General features: G+C 51.6%; 1 protein-coding gene across 7 annotated transcripts in view; it reads right to left on the bottom strand.

Annotated features, from left to right (window-relative positions):
* The window catches only part of daam2 (dishevelled associated activator of morphogenesis 2), a 156,274-nt gene that overhangs the window by 77,899 nt on the left and 55,875 nt on the right, over nt 1-22,500 (bottom strand). For 5 of the 7 annotated variants that reach the window (XM_061260835.1, XM_061260826.1, XM_061260869.1 and 2 more), the window contains exon 2: nt 1,438-1,645. In XM_061260835.1, the coding sequence (XP_061116819.1) occupies nt 1,438-1,605 (168 nt within the window). In that variant the 5' untranslated portion in view covers nt 1,606-1,645. Of the gene's footprint in view, nt 1-1,437; nt 1,646-1,787; nt 1,848-18,090; nt 18,131-22,500 lie in introns of those variants that run through there. The other 2 variants (XM_061260843.1, XM_061260851.1) reach the window with 2 other exon arrangements.

The following is a 22,500-nucleotide window of genomic DNA, read 5'->3' as shown; positions in this document are numbered from 1 at the left end:
GTGCCATTTTTCCACAGCGCGTAGCTCCTGGCGTGCCCGGGCTTGACGACATTAATCAGCGCGTCGGAGCCGGTAATGTGTGAGAACAGGACCGGAGAGGCAGGCACGTCGGTAACGCACTGTCAGCCACAGGTGTCCCGTCCAGGGGTTGCGTAAGCAGGGAAATATAAGGAATAGAGCCGTCTGCTTCACTTCTTTCTTTTTTTTCATCCAACAAATCATTATGAGTTCTCAAGGAGAATGCCAGGCTTAAAATAAGCGGGGGTGGGGGAGGGAGGGGGGGGTGGGGTGGGGTGGAGCAGGGATACTTCATCCAAACCCCCTTTCCCTGACACCCTTCCCTCTCTCTCCCTCTCTCTCTCTCCAAGCTCTGTGCTAAAACAGGCAGAGCCGTGCGGCCTTCCAGACGAAAGACGTAAAGACAGTTTTGAAGTTTAGAAAGTTAAAGAAATACTCCAAAAACTAAAAAGGTCTTAGCTCAGCAGTCTGGTGCGCCGTGTTCAGAATGTAAAAGCCGAGAGAGCTCGCCGTGCGATTAAATGGCTGATGAATACTGATGATAAAACCTTAAATAACTCTTCATTATTCTCCTCATGCAGTCAGTCAGCGCTGCACAGAACTCCTAGTTTGACACAGAATTTTAAAATGTTCGGCACAAGGCTCCCCGTGCAAGACTGCTTAACAAGATACCCAAGCGAAGGAGCACACTGACAGGCGATTTAGACTCTCCTGCATTGTCTTTGGGCTGTGGGAGGAAACCCGCACAGACACGGGCAGACCATGTACTCTCTACGCCAGGGATCAGCAACGCACGGTCCTCGAGGTCCGAGAACTGGTGGTTTTCCACCCTCCCTTTACCGTGGGAGTCGTGAAGGAAGTCTGGCCAATCGGTAGCGCTAATTGTTCAGCTAATTGGATTTGGGGTCCAGATTTGACGATCGCTGCTCTATACAGAAAGACCCAGACGGGCCCCCACTGCGCCACCAGGCCTTTGTAACTCAGAGCACAGGATTGTGGGTGGAATGAAAACTAGGCGTACCCCAGGGCCCAAGTTTGGGAAACCCCTGGAGGGAAGCGAGAGAGCAAGAGCGCGAGAGAGAGTGAGGGAGAGAGAGAGAGACAGAGAGAGAGAGAGAGCAAGAGAGAGAGTGAGAGAGCAAGAGAGAGCGAGAGAGAGGGAGAGAGACAGACAGAGAGAGAGGGAGAGAGAGACAGAGAGAGAGAGCGAGAGAGAGAGATGGAAAGAGAGAAAGTGAGAGAGAGAGAGAGCGAGAGCGAGAAAGGGAGAGAGAGAGAGAGATGGAGATGGAGAGAGAGAGGGACAGAGAGAGCGAGAGCGAGAGAGAGATGAAGATGGAGAGAGAGCGAGAGCGAGAGCGAGAGCGAGAGAGAGAGATGGAGATGGAGAGAGAGAGAGAGAGTGGGGCGCAGACTCACCACCAGCTCGGAGAAGCGCGCGTGCAGTTCCTCGGGCGGCGGCATGGGGGCGCTGAACTCCAGCAGCTGCAGGGGCACGCTGTCCTTCAGGTTGATCTCCGGGGGCTCGCTGCTGCCGAAGCAGCACAGGAACCCCAGGGCGGGGCGCGACCGCTTCCGGGGAGCCATCCTCACCTGCGCGGGACGCCTGCTATCTACGGGCCATCGCCTGGGACAGGGGGAGAGGGACAGGACGGTTACCTTCCACATTAATGAACCGTTAACCATTAACCATTAACCATTACATAACACAACCATTACATAACACATCAGCCCAGCAATGCCCGCCTGTTCCTACCACTGAAGCGTACCTACTGCTAAGTTTGCCAGAACAGCGAAATAGTATCCAGCACCGTATCAAGCCTGGTCTTGAAATCGCCCAGTGTTTCTGCCTCCACTACACGTGACAGGATACGAACATTAATCGCCTTAGCTTATGTACTTCATAATGTTAATCGGTAATCATAATTATTGATTAAGTCACAGCACACACAGATGTTTGTTTGGACTGTTTACACGTATGAACCGGGCTAGGACCCCCCCCGACCGGCCGCAGGGGGACGGATCTGAATAACAGCTCCCGTGAATGGAAGCCTGATCACAGAGGAGGGGAGGGTGAATATGCAGGCTTTTCAGCGCCGCTGAAAGACAGAGGGGGGAAAGGGGGGGAGGTTTCTGACTCTGACAGTTTGAATCAGTCGCCCGTGTCCAGGAGCAGCAGTGCCCCCCCCCCCCTCCCTCTCTGCATTTTCTAACGACATCAGTCCGCTGTAAGCTGCTCCTCACAGTTGTTATCGCACTGGTGAATGCTTGTTTTACTCTTGCTCACGACATACTTGCCAGGACTGTGGCGGCTTTTGTTTTTGAGTTTCTCTCAAAAGGTTACTCTACAGCAGGGGCGTCAAACTGAATTCCCAGGGGGCCACAGTGTCAGCAGGTCATTGTGGTTTCTGTTTAATCAGCTGTCAATTAAGGCCTTGAGAACAAGGTGTGTAGGAAGGTGTTGGGTGGCGACATGGCTCAGGCGGTAAGAGCAGTCGTCTGGCAGTCGGAGGGTTGCCGGTTCGATTCCCCGCCCGGGCGGTGTCGAAGTGTCCCTGAGCAAGACACCTAACCCCTAAATGCTCCTGACGAGCTGGTTGGTGCCTTGCATGGCAGCCAATCGCCGTTGGTGTGTGAGTGTGTGTATGAATGGGTGAATGAGAAGCATCAATTGTACAGCGCTTTGGATAAAGGTGCTATATAAATGCCAAGACTGGAGTTAAACCCGCAGACACTGCGGCCCTCCAGGACTGGAGTTAAACCTGCAGACACTGCGGCCCTCCAGGACTAGAGTTAAACCTGCAGATACTGCGGCCCTCCAGGACTAGAGTTAAACCTGCAGACACTGCGGCCCTCCAGGACTGGAGTTAAACCTGCAGACGCTGCGGCCCTCCAGGACTAGAGTTAAACCTGCAGACACTGCGGCCCCCCAGGACTGGAGTTAAACCTGCAGACACTGCGGCCCTCCAGGACTGGAGTTAAACCTGCAGACACTGCGGCCCTCCAGGACTGGAGTTAAACCTGCAGACACTGCGGCCCTCCAGGACTAGAGTTAAACCTGCAGATACTGCGGCCCTCCAGGACTGGAGTTTCACACATGTGCTCTACAGGGTCTGAGTTCTTATCTCTGTGGTCACTTCTGGTGCTTGGAACTCTACTAGCACTAGGGTTTTCAGCACTTTTTTTTACCTGCTCATGCACTTTGAGTTGTACGTCACTCTGGATAAATGAATCTGCTCATGCCTGTAATCTAATGTAATAATAAGGGGGCATGACCCCCCCTCTGCCCCCCTGGGGTTGGGACGGGTTCTGTCACAGGGGTGCGGGAGCTGGTCATTCAGGGAGGTGGGGGCCACACTCTTGGAGCCCTGGTCCACAAAGACGCAGTGTTCCAGGCCACAATGGGCCCCACAGGGCCCGGGGTGTGAGTAACGACACCAACGCTGTCCCTGCACTGCTCTCCCTCTCCCTCTCCCCCTCTCCTTCTCTCTCCCTCTCTCTCCCCGCTTTCACAGAAACACAAAAACAAAAAACCAATTTGCCCAAAAAAAAAAAGAGAGAAAAGAAACCCTTTGTTGTCGCCGTACCCTGAATAACATTCCGCACAATGCCGACTTGTCCCCACGGAATGCCGAGGGAATTCTGAGTGGCTCTGGACTTCTGTTTTTCGGTGGAAAAAGGTGACGAGATTACGATACGCAGCTTGTTGACACAAACATTGCAGGGACCAGAACATGTGGTGAAACCACACCACTGCATGATGCGAGTGAGAGAACCGGGATCCGGTTCCTAATGCACTGACGCGGTTAAGGTGTGAGGTCACAGATATGTGATTAGAATGGTCTTACCGGATCATTCTAATGCTGATGTCACAGTCACTGCTGGTGATTGAAAGCGAGAGTTCTAGAACACTGACTTAGAATTTTGAGTAAAAATATAACATTCCAAAAAACCTGCTCATCAAAGGGCTGATTGCCTGAAAAAACTGAAATACTGTCTGCATGAAGATTCTTCAATCAGTGAGAACTATTTCAATTCATTTTATGTTCTTGACATTCTGTTGCTTTTCCCTGGCTCGAAGAAGACATACCCTGTCACGCCACGTCACATCACATCAATAATTCTGCTCCACAGAACTTGCACATCCATGTGAGGGAAAAAAAGGTGAGAAATGTTCTCTCTTAAAATCCCCTGAGTGCATCTATAGATCTTCCTTTTCTCTCGGCCTTAATGAGGTGCCAGCATGCCGGGTCTACCGACCGGCACCTGTAAACAGCTGCAGATCATTAATTGGGGACACCCTGCTGAACGGTGTAGGCTCAAACACAGTTTTCACAGCGAGGCAGAAGTGCTCTTCACCCCGGGCGCTAAGAATAGCACAGCTCTAAATTGTTTATGAATATGCTTCAGTCTCCAAGGAGAGGGAAGCCACTTCACAAACGCTGGATCTCTCTCCTTCTTTCTCTCTCTCCCTCCCGTTCCCTCTTCTTCTATCTCTCTCTCCCTCTCTCTCTCTCTCATTCCCTCTCTCTCAGCTTCTCCCACACTTTCTTGCGGACAGGATTCTTCCTGCAATGCTGTCACAATGCGGAGCATGTCTCTTGATAAGTCTAAAGGGCTCCCCTGAAATGTAAAGGGGATCTTGTTGTTGGGTGGTGGGTGTTGGGGGGGGTAAGGGGTGGAGGTGTGGGACAGAGACCAGGGCCAGGGGTGTCTGGGGGTTTTTGGAGTGTGAAAGTAAACTGCCCCGGGCATGTTTTTTATCTCCCCCCCCCATTCACAGAGGCCATGTCCGGACCCCTCTCTTAATTAAGACGCTTTCAGAGGCATCTCAATGCCCTGCCAGTTTCTGGAGAGGAGCAGGAAGAGCCCTTCAGCGTGAGAGAATAAACAGCACAAAAAACAACAGCAGCTACCGCTACCCCCACCCCTCTGCTACTGCTGAAGAGGCCATCAGCCTGGCCGTGACTCCCCAACACCAGGAGCTCCTATTGGTCAGCTGAAAGAAGTACGGATGGGGCCAAAAAGGTTCAAACACAGGAAAGGATAAACCGAGCACAAGATACAGATACAGCATGCATACAGTGTAAGGTGTATGTGTGTGTGTGAGAGACAGCGTGTGTGTGTGTGTGCACGCGTGCATGTGTGTGTGTGTGTATGCACGTGTGCGTGTGTGAGTATGCGCGTGTGTGTGTATGTGTGTGTGGGTGTGTGTATGCGTGTGTGTGTATGCGCGTGTGTGTGTGTGTGCGTGTGTGTATGCACGTGCGTGTGTGTGAGTGTGTGTGCGCACGCACGTGTGCGTTCCCCCTCTATCACCCCGTTACCCTGAGGCCATTGCATTAACACACAACAGGCCAGCCAGAGTGTCTGGGCCAGTGGTATTGGGTAATGGTATTCCAGCCATTCTGCAGCCGTGTTCCAGCCCTGTGGTCTCGGCCAAACAATGAGAGTCACACTGTGCTGACTGTGTCTCTCCCACACAAGCTGTCAATGCAGACGTCCCAAACCTGGCAGCCCCTAGTGAACAGTGTGGGCACTGAGACACGCGCACGCGCACGCACGCACACACACGCACGCGCACACACACACACTCACATGCACACACACACACACACACACACACACACACACAGGCATGCATGCATAAACACACACACTCACATGCACACACACACACAGGCATGCATGCATAAACACACACACACATACGCACACACACAGAGGCATGCATGCATAAACACACACACACACACGTGCACGCACACACACACACACGCATACACACACATACACACACACACACGCGCGCATACACAGAGGCATGCATGCATAAACACACACACATACACACACACACTCACACAGGCATGCATGCATGCATAAACACACACACACACAGACACACACACACACACACAGGCATGCATGCATGCATAAACACACACACACACACACACACAGGCATGCATGCACAAACACACACACATACACACACACACACATACACAGGCGCAGGCACAGGCATGCACGCACACACCCGCACACACACATATACACATGTACACATACAAACAAACACAAACACACACACACACACACACACATCGATGTGTATACATCTCTCATCAGCTCATTATAGCCCGCTCCAGCGTCCAGCTCCAGAGAGCACTAATTACATCCATGGATTCTGATTCACTAATTACATCCTGGTCGGCTGTAATGGCAGGAGTTCAATGGCCAGGCTGATTTCATTAACCCCAGCGCCATGCTGTTTATTTACAGGAGAAAATCGGATTTTTCAGGAGCTGTTTTCCAGCCGCGCTTTCCCCTCGTTAGCGGTGGACATCTGTTTCGCCTCCACCTCTCCACCGCGCGTCTCCCTCACAATCTGCTCCCTTCTTCCCTCCACACCTCCGAAAGCAAGGGATGAGATACTCTCATCTCTTCTTTATACATTCATAAATGTAGCCAGCAGACGTACGGACACTGTTCTCTAAAGCCAGGTCTGAGGTGAGCCTGTTTTAAGCTGTTTATGTTCGCACCGAGCATGTGACCGATTACGTGCGAAAAGCTGCAAAATGAACAACAGCCTCCGTTTCATCCAATCCCAGGTCAATAAAAGAAGTTAAATTAAATTAATATTTTCTCTGGTGATTTCACTGTTGCATACGGTATACTAATCCATTAAGCACTGACAAAACTCAGCACTCATTTGTCAACAAGAATAGTCAACATAATTTCTGAATTTCCAAATAGACACACAGCTTTGAACTTTGTCTATTTCACGTATAAATTTGATTATATTGACATACTATGTTTTCAGGAACAGAACGCGTTATAAAAACTGTGAATTACTATTCAGAGTTAATGTCACTGTAAGTTAACGTAACGTAAGAGCAGTCGGAGGGTTGCCGGTTCGATCCCACCCCGGGTGTGTCTAAGTGTCCCTGAGCAAGACACCCAACCCCCCTGGCAAGCTGGCTGGTGTTTTGCACGGCAGCCAATCGCCATTGGTGTGTGTGAGCGCGCGTGAATGGGTGAATGAGAAGCATCGATCGTACAGCGCTTCGGATAAAGGCGCTATACAAATGCGGACCGTTCCCTTTCTTCATCGCCACTTCCCATTATTCACGGGAAACAAGGAGCGGGACCTGAATCCCCCGGATCCGGCTGCTGGCACAAACAGGCCGTGCAGTCATTCAGGGCCACGGCCCCGGGGGTCACGCCATCCCAGTTTCTCTGGAAGCCATTTTAATTGTACAGTATTCGCCCCCAGACCCAGGCCAGCTCCTGTCATTAATTCACCGCGGTGCGCGGAGCCTTCGGTCAACGGGGCCGCGAGGCGGTGGGTGTGATTTACGTTGGAGCGCTCGGGGACCACAACAACATTCCTGTTCAGGGCCGCCGGAGCTCCGGGCCGCCGGAGGCAGAGGGCGGGCCAAAACCGGGATTAAATTACAAGCCCCGCGTCCAGTGAATTAAGAGCTAGCTCAGAGGCAGAAGAAGGGGCTAGGGCAGGGCCTGGGACAGGGGCAGGCCCGCGTGACCTCCAGCTCAGCCTCCCCGACCGCAGTCGTTAGCCGCTCATCGCTAAGGGCCGTCGCCGGGGAGGGAGAGCTAAAATGGTCGCCGCGGTGGCGTCCGCTAATGACCGATACCGTCTTGCTGTAACCACGGAGATCCACCGCCCACACACGCCGCATTATATCAGGGAGGCTCGTCACCGTGTGGGTCATTATACACACTCGCAGACACACGCACACACACTCACACACTCGCGCACACACACACACACACACACACACACAGCAGCAGCAGCAGCAGGGCTGAGGTTTATAAGGTCAGCAGGTCTACTCAGTGAGATAATGCCCACCTCACTGCCAGGCCTACCCGCAGCACCTCAAACACACACACACACACACAGACACACAGACACACAGACACACTCACACACACACACACATACATACAGACACACACTCACACTCACACACACACACACACACACACACACAGACATTCACACACACACACACACACACAGACACACACACACACTCACACGCACACGCACAGACACAGACACAGACACAGACACAGACACTCACACACACACACACACACACAGACACACAGACACACACACACACACACACACAGACACACACAGACACACACACAGACACACACAGACACACACACACACACACACACACACACACACGGGTCCCTGGCTCTCCGCCAACCGGCCCGAAACTAGGCCAGGAGAACCCCCCGTCCCAGTGAGAGCTGGAGGAAGACATGCAGCTGCTCTGATTGCCCATCCTGTCTTAATTACACATAACGACCCTGCAGGAAACACACAGGGAGGACCTCGGACAGGGAGGGGGGGGGCTGCGTGCGCACCCCGAAACGCCACAATGCCTCCATCTCACCACCGGCGTCCGAGACCGCCCCATCGATCACACCTGCCCCTCGTCACAACCGCCCCCCACCGCTGTCATTTCGTTAGCGAGCTGCGTAATTAATTTAATTACATAAGTCTGAGAGAGACGGCCAGAACTGGGTCAATTACATAATCTGTTTTGGATTCTAATACTTTTCTGTGCGCGACTGATCTTGCCTGGTGCAACTGAGCCAGCCAAGAGGACCAGAAGGTGGGGTTTGCACTTTTGGAGTGTATTCCATAGGTTCCAATACACCAGACAAGTGTAGAAAAATATTTGAACGCAAAACAATGAAGTATTTGACCCAAGTCTGGAAGGAGACTCCCAGGTAAACAGCCCGGCCCTCTTCTTAACAGCTTGACCTCCTTCATAACAGGCGGAAACGTCATCCTCTCTTCTCCACAGTGCACTGATGTCCAACATCTAACGCGACTACAAAGCACAACACAATGACGAGAAACAGGCCATTCAGCCTGACAATGCCAGCCATTCTCCTGCCCCTACCGTGTACCTATGGCTCCCTTCAGCTACAACGGAGATAGTATCTAACACCACATCAAGCCTGGTCTTGAAAGCACCAGCCTCTCCCTCTTGTTCTGAGTCATGGGTGCACAACTCTGGTCCCAAAGGGCCGGTCTGCGTGCTGGTTTTTGTTCCAACCAGTTATCTTGGTTTTAGTTTTTCTGGCAACATTACAAACAATGCTGGTTCACTCCTGTACAGCACAGTCAAGTCTTTAGGACACATCTGCAGTCTGTGGCTGTAGCTGGCGCTTCCACAGGTGTCAGGTCAAGACATGATTGAGCTAATTAAGTAATTAAGAGCACAAAAAAATTGGCACAAAATCCTGAAACGGATCGGCTCTTGTTGTGCACCGCTGTTCTAAGTCTTCTGTTGGCCTAATGAACCGTCAAGGAGCTTCTACCCAGAAATGGCAAAGCAGGAGAAAAGCTGATCTACCCTGGAGTAACTGGGTAACTGTGTAACTCCTGTGTGAGTCCCAGCCCAGTGTAATCATGAGCCAGTCGAGAGGCTTTCACCAGGAACATAAAAACCAGAGGAACTCTTGAGTTCACTGCAGAACGAGCTATGTTATTCCATCTTAAATACCACCATGTATGGTGAGATTGCGCACGATTCTGTGTGTGTGTGTGCGTGTGTGTGTGTGCGCTCGGTGTGTGAGAGTTCACATTTTTGGGGTTTTTTCGAAATAACGATCCTGAGAAGATATCCCAGAATTCCCTTGCCCCACTCCAGAATTCCGAGCATGGCACTCCGCCGGCCGGAATATTTCAGCAACAATAAACACTGCGCTGCTTATCTTAGCGTCGCTTCTGCCGAGAAACAACAAACATCGCTTCTGCTGAGAAGAACAGCTCAAGCTTTTGAAACAGCTTGGTTAACCAGCTACCAGCACCAGCTGGTTGACCAGCTCATGCCCAACGCGACCAGCTTGACCATGCTGGTTGACCAGCTCATACCTACGACCACCTTGACCAGCACTATGATTCGACTTTACTTCAGCCTTGACTGAAGACCACGACCAGTCAAGCAGTAGAATAAGGCGTCGTACAGCCGGGTTACAACAAAAACCTGCACCCACGCTGGCCCGTGTCCGGATAAGGACACATCACTGGTTCACTGGGGATTCAAATCAGAGCCGCAGCAAAGCTACAAACCGCGATGAGCTAAGAGTCGTGCATTCTAAGCTTCTAGCTGCGCTCTGAGTAGTTTTGAGATAGTGAGCGTCAAAGCCGTCACATCCACACACAGCGAAACTGAAGAGCAGAGACTCAGAGTGCGCAGTATCAACATCATCAAACTGCCTTATAAACAAAACATTTACGACACAAACTAAACACATTTTTGTAAAAAAAAGGCGTTAAAAAATAACTTTATAACTCTTAAGGTCTCGCAGCCTCCGCAGGGGAATGAATGAATACGGCAGAGCCTGAAACTATTTCAGGGGGGAGGTTTGCCAGATTTAATCTCACAGCGACTGTGTTTTATTAATGAAGCCGGAGGAGTGCTGCCCGAATGCGACTTGGCAGCCGCGTGAATCATTCATCGTTACCGTGGCCACCCCACCGGCACCGCGGCAACGGAAGGCAGGCGGGCGCAGTGACACGCCCGACCTCCCGAGTACGATGATGTGTGGGCGTGCGACCTCGCTCGCACAGTGAGAGAGAGAGAGAGAGAGAGAAAAGTGTGTGTGTGTGTGTGTGTGTCTGTAGGGGGGGGTGCCACAGAGAGAAAGAGAGAAGTGTGTGTGTGTGTGTGTGTGTGTGTGGGTGGGGGGGGGGGGTGCCACAGTGAGAGAGAGAGAGAAAAGTGTGTGTGTGTGTGTGTGTGTGTGTGTGTGTGTGTGTGTGTGTGGGGGGGGGTGCCACAGAGAGAAAGAGAGAGAAGTGTGTGTGTGTGTGTGTGTGTGTGGGTAGGGGGGGGGGTGCCACAGTGAGAGAGAGAGAGAAAAGTGTGTGTGTGTGTGTGTGTGTGTAGGGCGGGTGCCACAGAGAGAGAGAGAGAGAGAGAGAGAGAGAGAGAGAGAGCAAGAAAGAGAAACAGAGAGAGAATGAGAGATAAGAAGAGAAAGAGAAAAGCAGGGGTGCCAGAGAGACAGTGAGTGAGAGAAAGAAAGAGAGAGAGAAAGAGACAGAAAGAGAGAAAAAAGCAGGGGGTGCCACAGAGACAGAGTGAGTGAATTAGAGAGAGAGAGAGAGAGAGAGAGAAGCAGGGGGTGCTAAACTGAGTTGTGAATGAAAGGCGGGCGTGGGCGGGTTTGGAGAGAGATGTTTGTTATCTCTCGCCCTCGTTCTGCTCGGATTAGCATCACATGACTCGGCCGCTCAGCCGCTGTGGGCCGGTACCCCGGATTCCCCTTCTCACTCCCCCCCCCTACCCCCCACGCTCGTAATATCACACAATCATCCATCATCCAGCTATCTGGGCATCTCCTCCAGGCACGGACGACGTGACAGCCCCTATTCTCCCTTATCTCTCCATCCGTCCCCTTCTCCCTTCATTCCCATCACTCTCTCACGGTCTCACCGTGCCTCCTTTTTATCCCCTCTCTCTGTCCGCTTCATCTCTCCAGCTCTCCGTACTCTACCCACCGCTCTCCGACGCAGTCCATTAGAGCGCCCCTCCACTTAAGCCACGGACAGCAGTAAACGACCGTGCAGTTCCTGATTGTATCGGCCAATCGGCTGTTCCGCTGCGGGCGCGCTCCCCTGCGCTTCAGAGAGGCTCATCAGCAGTGCGGAGCGAGCAGGATATTTGTGTCATGGCTGACCTCTTGTTGCCGTGGCACCCTGAGAAGTGAGAGGGACTCTGAACGCGCGAGGGGCGGTGATCTAAACGAGAGCACGTCGGTGATCAGCAGGGGCAAGAGGAGATGATTTGGGGGGTTCAGGGGGGGTATTATCCGAGTGGAATACTGCTGGGGTAAAAGTGTATGTATGTACACACACACACACACACACACACGCATATACATACACACTCACATACACACACACACACACACACACTCATATACATACACACTCATACACACACACACATGCATGTATACACACTCAGACACACAAACACACACTCATATAGATACACACTCGTATACACACACACACACACACACACACACACACAGAGGCCCTGCAGTGAGACGGGGACCCAACTGCTGTAGTGTGGAGAGGGAAGAGGGATAGGGGAGAGAGGGAGAGAGGGAGAGAGAGAGAGAGAGAGAGAGAGAGGAGAGAGAGAGATGGGGATAGAGGGAGAGAGAGAGAGGGAGAGACAGAGAGAGAGGGAGAGAGAGGGAGCGAAAGAGGGAGAGGGAGAGAGAGAGACAGAGAGAGATGGGGATAGAGGAGGAGGGGGGCACTCTGCCACTTCTCATTCAGCTCCCTACCTCATCACCTCATCCCCAGCACTGAGAACTAGGTCAGTGGAGGAGGAGAGGAGGGGGGGAGGCGTTGATGTGCTTCCCTCCTCTCTCTCTCTCTCTCTCTCTCTCTCTCACTCTCTCACTTACCTCCCTGCTACAACAGCAGAAAATGTGTCCCCCTTTCACTGTCTCTTTCTCTCTTCTCTTCTCTCTCTCCACACACACACACACACACACACACACATACCCACACACACACACACACACCGCTCTTATTCATCAGTACACTGCTCTCATCGTGAGATACAGATATCTCAGCTTTCCCCGGGCCTCCCCTGCCTGATGTTTTCTTCCCTCCCTCTCAAAAAAAATAAAATAAAATAAAGAAGTATTTCCGCATTTATCTCTCCCCCCCGACCCCCACACCCGCTCCTCCCGCTCCACTCCGCAGCACACAGGCTGGTCCCATTGTGGGCCTAAACGGGAGCTGAACCGGGTTGGTTGGGGGGGTGTCGCAGTATTGTTCTAGCTAGAATGTTCTAGAAGAACATTCTAGCGGGTCGCCCGTCCGCGGCAGCGACAAAAGACGCTCGCGGGAAGAGGGCGGAGCGTGGCGGTGTCGCGTTGCCGGGCGAGGGGACCCCGGGACCTAAACGGACCCCCGCGCGGCTCGACGGAGCGTGTCACCGCCCGCCCTGATTGGCCGGGACGGGAAGACGACACCGGGCTCGACCGGGGTTAAACGTGGCGTCGCGCCAATCACCTGGAGCCTCACCTGAGTGCTCCGGCCATGTACCGCCAGGCAGGCTGGGGGGGGGGGGACGCTACGGACGGATGAGCCTCTTTCATAACCATGAGCGGCCAAATTATTATAAACACTCCGAGTGGTTGGGTAGAGTTTGGTGGGTGCTAACGTGCTAACAGATGCTTGTGCAGTTCGTGGTTCGTAACCACCCTCAGATCTATAAATACATTGGGGAAATCTGGCAAGGTGAGCAACAAGCCCAACAAGTATTTTGTGAGAACGAGGTTAAGTAGAGTCTGGAGAGGTGCTAACATGCTAGCAATCCACCTGTGTGTTTCGTAAACACAATCACACCTCAGATTTTAATCACTGTAAGTGGTGGGGCAGAGTTTGGGTATGTGCTAACACGCTAGCAGCCACCTGCGTGTTTCGTAAATGCAATCACATCTCAGATTTTAATCACTCTAAGCGGTTGGGTAAAGTCTGGGTAGTCGCTAACACGCTAACAAACGCCTGTGTGTTTCGTAAACAGGGGCACTCCTCAGATTATACCCACTTTGGGGAGAGTTGAGGGAGGTGAGCCACATGCTAACAGCAGCCTCTCTATCTGAAGGGGCAGATCAGGTGTGTGGAACCTGAGCCAAACAGCAGATGGCATTAATACCTGAGCCCTGTGACATTTCCCCTTCACACACACACTGTGTCCTCACCTCCGGGATGAAAGGCTGCCATGGCAACCGTTTTATTTCAGAGGCACTCCGCAGTATCAGCATCAAAGGCTGTGGTTGATCTGCCTGGCCCTCAAAGAGGAGAGGGAGGAGGGTGTGTGTGTGTGTGTGTGCGTGTGTGTACGTGCGCGTGCACGCGTGCGCGTGTGTGTGTGTGTGTGTGTGTGTGTGTGTTTGTGTGTGCTTGAAGAAAAATATATCAATGTGTGTGTGGGCTCGAAGTATATCAGTGTGTGTGTGTGTGCTGGGTGTGAGTGGTGTGTGTATGTGTGTGTTATGAGTACGTGTGTTCCTGTGTGTGTGTGTGTGTGTGTGTGTGTGTGTGTGTGCTGGGTGTGAGTGGTGTGTGTGTGTGTGTGTGCCCGTGTATGTCCAGAGAGACCAGAGCCTTACTGACCCACTCACTGGGTGACTCACTGGGACGATACAACCTTCTCAACGGCGTCATTTCTGCACTAATCAACTCCATTAGACTTCAAAGGAATGCTCTGATGTGTGGCACACAGTGATGACCTCACACCATCTCTGTTCAAACAGTGATCCCACTTTACTAAACAAACAAACAAACAAACAAACAATATCGTACCTGTTTTCTGTGAAATATAGGTAATGTAATATAATGTCTACTGTAGCCCCACACCATGCGCTACCACACTAATCACTGCTTTAAAGAAAGAAGAATACCTCCTCTTAAAGGATTTATAAATGTACAAATAGGAATAAGAATGGTCAATGGTTGGCATTTATATAGCGCCTTTATCCAAAGTGCTGCACAACTGATGCTTCTCATTCACCCATTCACACACACACACACACACACACACACCAACGGCGATTGGCTGCCATGCAAGGCACCACCCAGCTCGTCAGGAGCATTTGATTAGGCGTCTTGTCCAGGGACACTTCGACACACCCAGGGCGGGATCGAACCGGCAACCCTCCAACCGCAAGATGACTGCCCTTGCCACCTTTAATGAGCCAACGTCGCCTTTAATAAGTTATTATTTGTCTTTGAAAACATATATTTAAAAAGAGATGCCGTTTCTGCCGTCGGGGTTATCAGACGCAGGCTCCAGCTCCCGCAGTGTAAACAGAAGCGACGCTGCACTGCGTTTGTTTGGTTTTTCTGAAATTCCTGGGACCGCTCTCTGCGCGGGACGTCCCAGCTGAGGGCCATTTTCACCATTTTTGGAGATCTGGAGTGACAGGCGGGGAGGTCAGCGGCTGTGGTGTGATTTCCGCCGGGCGTGACCCCCCCCCCCCCCCCCAACCCGCTCCGCGCTCCATGTGGGAAACTCCGCCGTCTGTTTACTCTAGAGCGAGATGTAACACAGAACGTCGCAGTCTTGGCTGTTTCTGTGTAAACAAGACTTGTGATGGTACCAAATCCGCTAGTTCCCCAAGAAGACACGCACACGCACGCACGCACACACACACACACACACACACACACACACACACACACACACACGCGCAGTCAGCGCGCATTCCTCTGTCACTATCTCATGGGCTATTTAAAACGCAGGTCGTGAGTCGAGTTACAGGCTGCGCTGACAAATGAGCATCGCAGGCCTTGCAGTGGAGGGGTTTGCGTAATTTCATGCTACATTTGCTGCCCTTGCATTCCACATTAACTGCAAACCCAGCCCCTCAGCCGTTTCCACGGACACAGAGCCCGGCGTTCCGCCGTTTCCACGGACACGGAGCCCAGCCCTCCGCCGTTTCCACGGTCACCGAACCGAGCGTTCTGCAGTTTCCACGGACGCAAGCCCTCATTCTAATCACAGCAGAGTGGGCAATGCACGGGGGTATGGGGACAGGCAGTCCAGTGGGGACCAGTGAAAAAAGCAGTGTGTGCATAACCGTGTGTGTGTGTGTGTGTGTGTGTGTGTGTGTGTGTGTGTGTGTGTGTGAGAGAGAGCATGTGTATGCCAGTGTGTGAGAGAGCATGTGTATTTGTGCATGTCAGATGTGTGTGTGCGTGTGTGTGTGTGTGTGTGTGTGTGAGTGTGTGTGTGTGTGCGTGTGTGTGTGTGTGTGTGTGTGTGCGTGTGCGTGTGCGTGTGTGCGTGTGTGCGTGTGTGTGTGTGTGAGAGAGAGCATGTGTATGCCAGTGTGTGAGAGAGCATGTGTATTTGTGCATGTCAGATGTGTGTGTGCGTGTGCGTGTGCGTGTGCGTGTGCGTGTGTGTGAGTGTGAGTGTGTGTGTGTGTGTGTGAGCAAGCGTGTGCCTGAGCGCAATGGACCCATGTGTTGTGTATATTCACTTCTACTGTGTCTATGTGAGATGTGTGTGCGCGTACATTGATAAATGTGTTTGTGTGTGCACTTGCATGTGTGTGTATACTGATATATGTACATATGTACAGTACAGTATGTGTGCCCCATACTGATCATCTTCCCCGTGTCATTCCACACGCCTATTTGCAGGATATATTTACACTCTGTAAGGTCAGAGGCGTATTTAGCCAGACGACAGGCCGCAACACAACACAACTGCAAATATAAACACCGTTTTCGGAACCCAGTGGTGGGACACGGGGAAGACAGACGGCCTGCCAGTGGAAATCTGAAAACTAGGAGGAGAAGCCACTGTTCACCGCAATTCCCACAATGCAACAGCCCCCCCCTTTTTCAGCATGACCTTTCTGCAGAGCAGCAGCGTACCGCGACACTCCGTAGAGATCTGCCTGTTCCCAGAATCCCCTGGGCTGAGCATGAGGGATGATGGGAGGAGAGGGGGAAGGGGGGCAGAGATCAAACAAGAAAATTATTGTTCACTTTCCTCACCCCTCCTTTTCTCATCCTTCTCTCTTTCTCTCTTTCCGTCTTTCTTTCTTCCAAACTCGACATCCCGTGGCACAGGGGGACTGCCTGGAGCCAAGATGGCTGTCCCTGTGTGCCAGTGGCAGAATCCTCCATTCTACGGTCCGTAGCGATTACAGTGATCCACATAATTCTCCTCCCAGTGACTGCACACAACCACGGCTTCTTACAGAGAAACTCTCAACAGTTTTAAGCGCCTATAGGGTACCATCCTGTGTCAAGGATTTGTGCCTTTTCAGCCACTTTTCATACATCCCCTCACTCTCAGAAAAAAAGTATGAAAAGTAAGAATTCACAAAATTCTTGCCACAGTGGTAGTACCCTATAGGCACTTAAAACTGTAGGCCTAGCCAAGAATGTAAAATATAACATTGTACTGTACTTTCAGGGTACACTTGGGAAATGTAGTCCTTAAAGATTTTTTTTTTTTTTTTTACCTCCACCGTAGAGATGTTCTGAGAGTGTCGTGCAACTTTGTTCCACTACATTACACTGGACATATTCCCAGTGGAACTGGGCTTGTACTTCAGAGGTTGCAGGTTTTAATCCACAGTCGAGGCACAGCTGCTGCACCACTCAGGCAAAATACATAACCAATGGTAAAAATCGATAGCATGTTAAAAACCTAAGATGAGTGAATCACTCAGGATGAACAAATCCACCGAGCAAATACATACTAATTAATGAATGCTAATTGAAGGTAACGCAGTGTGCAAACAAAGCTGTAGAGATTAACCTCTCCATAATAATAATTTTGTTATTTAGCTGATGCAATCACCCAAAGCCAGAGCCAATGAAACGACACCACTTCACACCCGAGAGCCAATGAAACGACACCACTCCACAGCACACGGCCAATGGCTGGGGAGCCTCCCTCAGAGCAGATGATACGGATTTGTTCACCGGGGAATGGGCTGGATTAATGCTCTCCCTGCTCACCGGGGACACGTTCTGCAGCGTTTCAGAGGGGGGAGAAAACAGGAATACACTTCTGGGGACTCTTACTCCAGCAGGGATGTTATTAATAGACATTTCATTTAGTCATCCTTGTAAAATAGGGGGGAAAAAAAGAAACCATTTCCACATCTGGTGAATGTCTCTCGGAATTTTATGGAGGAAACATGCAGGCCAGACTCGCTGAACGTTTTGAGGTGTTTTGCTAAATTTTCTTTCTTCCTTTCTTCGACAGCGGTTTTGTGTTTTAATGCATTTGAGGCGGGAGTGGCGGTGGTGGCACGGGTTAAACCGGACTGATTAAAACACGCAGACGGCCAAAGGAAACAGCAGAAATCATCCGTTCTCAAAGCCATCTGCCTAGCCGACTTGCGCTAGCGCTTCAGTGATGTTGTATCCATGCTTGCTGGATTGGGAATAGCGTCAGCCAGCTCTGTGACTATTGCTCAAATTAATTAGGTGCATTTAGGTTCTCCTACCGTACATCATGTTTCACTCTGGATCAGAGTGTCCGCCACACTGCCAAAAAAAGGAAAATAAATAAATCTGAAGAAGCTTTTAAGTCTCATGTTTTGACTTAAAATCCTACTTTTTTTTTTTGCTAAACAAGACAAAAATATTGCCAATGAGGTGAGATGAGTTGACTCATTTCAAGATGAGCCGATGGGATAGGAAAACTGTCAAGCAAGCGATAACTTAGAATAAGTTAATATTTTCTAGTTGAGAGGAAAAAAAAAAAAGTCTCATTATAAGGCAAAAAGTGCGAATGAGTCAGGAAGAGGCACCGGTTGTTGTTGGTCTTTTCGAGTCACGCGCGAGCGATAATGATGAAGATGATGATTGGACGCGATAGCCCATCTGTTCGCGATCGAACGCCGCGGGCTCACGCGCGGGTGGGAGCGCCGGGGAGAGCCGCACGGATCGCCGCGGGGGGAGCGGTTTCCAGGAAACCGCTTTACGATTTCCCCTCCCGTGCGGAAACAAGATGGCCGCCCTGCCTGTGCTCTCTCGGGGATTAGGGTTTAGGGCTCGGCTCTGAAAGCCTGCGGCAATAAACAGGAGATTATGTGTGTGGGTGTGTGTGTGTGTGAGTGTGAGTGTGTGTGTGAGTGTGTGTGTGTGTGTGGGGGGGGGGCACCTTTAAGAGCAGGTGCGTTTGACCCCCAACGTCACAGACGGTCGGTGGGTTAAAATTCGCCACCCAGTCCTGGCACGGCGTTCGCGCTTGATCCCCCCGTTTCCGCGGTGACACGGCCACACCCCGATATGGCCCAACTGACCCACTTTCCAAGACCCAGACACATTGAACTCCCCCCCCCTCCCAAAAATAGACATGATCATCGGACAAATAATGCTCATATTTCTATTTATGGGGGGCTGCATTCCTAAGGCCCTACACGCATTCCCACATAATGATGTTGGGGGGGGGGGCGGTGTTTAGGGGGTGTGAAACCCAAGCCATGGCGCTCTTCTACATTCCCATAATGCCCCTGGGTATAGAGCGGGTTCCCTGTCGTGTAGAGGAGCCCCTGGAAACACAAGCGCTATGCTTTCATCTAAATTAGCCCCATTACCACGCCAACTATTCACACGTTTTAAAATACGAACCGAATTCCGGGGGCGATGGCGGAAGCAAACGCCCTCGAAGAGGAGGAACGTCGAGACGGCTTTTAAAGTAAACAAAAATGAAGCCTTAAAGGCTATGGTTTTACAAATAGCTGGGAGCAGAAAATGACAGTTGATACTTGCGATTTTCGTAAAAAGACGGCAGAAGCGGTGGCTTAGCGGGAAAGGTGATGAAAACCGTTGAAAACCGAAACGCCTTTCAGGAGGGCGCTAATGCTAATGCTAACGCTAACGCTAAAGGAGCCTCACGCGCACAGTGTCGAGTGATGAGTGTGCATTTTTCCGCCTGGCAGAGCTTGCCGGGCATTTAGGCTGGCGTGGAGGATGTCCGGGGTACAGCCATTGCCCGTGGCCATCTGGGACAGTGGAGGGCCCACAATGCACATTGTTCAGAGGGGCGATGTCACTGCAGGGCCAAAGGTCAACAGCTGCCGACTGGCGAACCGCAGGCCCCCGAGGGCTTGTGGGTAACGCGTGGAATGTCCGTCTCTGGCGGTTATGGCTGTGTCAGACACAGGGCCGCAGGGCCGCAGGGCTGGGGGGGGGGAAGGTCTAAAATAGCCCCCGCAGAGCCCTCTGAATCGGGGCTCTGTGCGACGGGCAGACGCGTCCGCACACAACGCGCCTCTGAGATGTGTCACCGAGACGAACTCCGCGCCCCTCTCTCTGTGCGAGCGGGTACACGGAGGGGAACTCCGGCGGGATCACCTCGCTCACAGTTCGAACACACAGCTGCACTTTCACCGTCCGCAACGCTGTATGCTGCCGTAAAATCCAGCTGTGAAAAGAGAGCTGGTCAAGTTGGTCATGAAGCTGGTCTAGCTGGGTGGGTATGAGCTGGTCAACCAGCATGGCCAAGCTGGTCATAAAGCAAGTGCTGGAAGCTTGTCTGAGCCGGTAGTTCAAAACATAGCTTGAGCTGGTCGAGCTGGGAGCTGGTCTGAACTGGTCAACCAGCTAAACCATGTCGAGCTGGGAGCTGGTCTGAACTGGTCAACCAGCTAAGCCATGTCAAGCTGGGAGCTGGTCTGAACTGGACAACCAGCTAAACCCTGTCGAGCTGGGAGCTGGTCTGAACTGGTCCAGCTGTTTCAAAACATAGCTTGTGCAGTTTTCAGCAGGGTTTTCACTGCTGTTACACAATTACACAATTGCTACTTAAGAACAACTATTACTGCTGCTACTACAAGTACCGCTACCCTCATCCCTATCCATATTCCCCACTGCTACTACAACTAGCACTGCTGCTGCAACTACTACGATTGTGCAAGTACACAGTTAAATGTTGAGTGTTAAATCAACTCTTACGAAGTAGCCTACAAATCTGTGAAAGGACTCGCGTGCACTCTGTTCGAGTTGAATTAACACTGGGCATTTTGCTGTGTACGTACGCATGAATGTAGTACGGTTACAGCTGCTACTTACACGGAAACTAGACCAGCACGAGAGTTCACAGCTGCAAGTTGTAGAGCTGTATCGAGGTTAAAGCAGAAGGTAATATTGAAGCGGTTTCTGTAGGAGGCATCTGCTTTAGTTTATGGACCGTGTTTCCCGGTTTCTTCCCAGAATGCCGTGCTGGAGGAGGGAGTTTAACCTCTGCGGCAAAGCACAGTTACAGTAAAGCGGAGTTATGGTTAAGCGCAGTTAAAAACGCAGGGATGGTGCTAGAGGGGGGAAAAGCAACTCCCGCATTGATAATGCATGAAACGAAGCGGGGAAATAAAAACTATAAACTCTGCGGCTGCCTTCCCTCATCTTTCATTAATGCCCACGGACTCCCGAGCTAACGGGAAGAGGGGGGAAAAATAAAAGCGATACTCGTTTTCGTGGTTCCCCCTTCCCCCCTCACCACCACCACCACCACCCCTTGCGGAGTGTGAGTTTTCAAACACGCTCTTGGGCTCAAAGACCCGTCCTTTAGCCGTGAAGACAGAAAGAGAGAGAAGGTTCTCTCACACACCAGCTCCTTTCTCCAGCTTTGGTCTCTAAATGTACCCCATGTTTCTGCCCTCGCCCCTGTTAGTAAGCCCCCCCTCCCCGCCCCCCTACCCCGGCAGACAGTGAGGGAGCATCCATCACCTGTTCACCTCTCCGAAAAAACCCAGAGGAGTGAGGCCAGCCACCCAAACAAGCGTCAATAATTGATTTCACCGCTAGCATTACACTTGACTGAGGTATGACCCTTTGGCTGCCTCCTTTTTGGATTTTGTGAAATTTACGATGAGATGGAGCCGTCTCATAGCTCCAGACGCTGAAATATCGGGGGGGAGTGGAGTGTTGGAGGGTTGGAAGGCAGTGTTAGCGTTAGCATTACGGCTAACCCCGCGCTGTGTGTTTCTTCGACTGGCGGCGGTGATTGGGGAAACGGAGGCTAGCGCTGTTAGCTCCCTGAGGGAAGAATGATATTAATGTTTGTTACGCAACTCCCTCTTAGAGGAGGGAGGGATGGAGAGAGGGAGGAGGGAGGGAGAGAGAGAGTGACCTCCATATCCGGCAGACAGCTACAGTGCAGAGATGGAGATCCGGAATGGAGGTGGGGGGGGCACTGGACTGCAGAGATCCCTGCCACCCCCCCAACCCCCCACCCCGCCCCCCGCCAGGGACCAAAATGTTCCCGTCAAGCCGGACGGCTCCTCCCCGAAATTCCAGAAATTCCCGAAGCCTCCAAATTCCAAGTATGTATCCCACAATTCATCGGGGGGGACACCAGTGCTCATTTCTCAGCGCTGTGACACACTAGACCCCCCTAAACCCCTCGGCAGTACGGCTCCGTTCCCCCCCGTCTCCTCTTCCCATCGAGCCGATGAGGAGCACCTCTGAGCACATTACATTACGTTACAGGCATTTAGCAGACGCACTCATCCAGAGTGACGCACACAACTTTATACACGGTATCCATTGCTCCTACAAGTAGACAGTTAAATGTTCAGCGTTAAATCAACTGTTATAGAGTACATACTGTCCCACTCGGACTCAGATGCACTCTGTTAGAGCTGAATTAACACTGTGAGTACTATGTTTTTTTTTTTTTTTTACACAGTACCCATTTAAACTGCTGATAATATATACTGAGGCAATTCAGGTTGAGTACCATACTGACGGACACAACAGCAACAACTGCCTAGCTGGGAATCAAACCTAACCATTACACCTCACAGCCACCCCTTATGGCCCTGTTCCTCACATCACGGTCCTCGAGGGCCGAGAACTGCTTCGTTCTCCGCCCTCCTTTTACCTGGGAGTCAGGTGTGGACACTCAGTAG

This window comes from Conger conger, chromosome 1 (assembly GCF_963514075.1).
Source record: "Conger conger chromosome 1, fConCon1.1, whole genome shotgun sequence".
In the NCBI taxonomy this organism is placed as follows: domain Eukaryota; kingdom Metazoa; phylum Chordata; class Actinopteri; order Anguilliformes; family Congridae; genus Conger; species Conger conger.
Note: the sequence above shows the minus strand (reverse complement) of the source record. Positions and strands in the feature narration are given on the sequence as shown.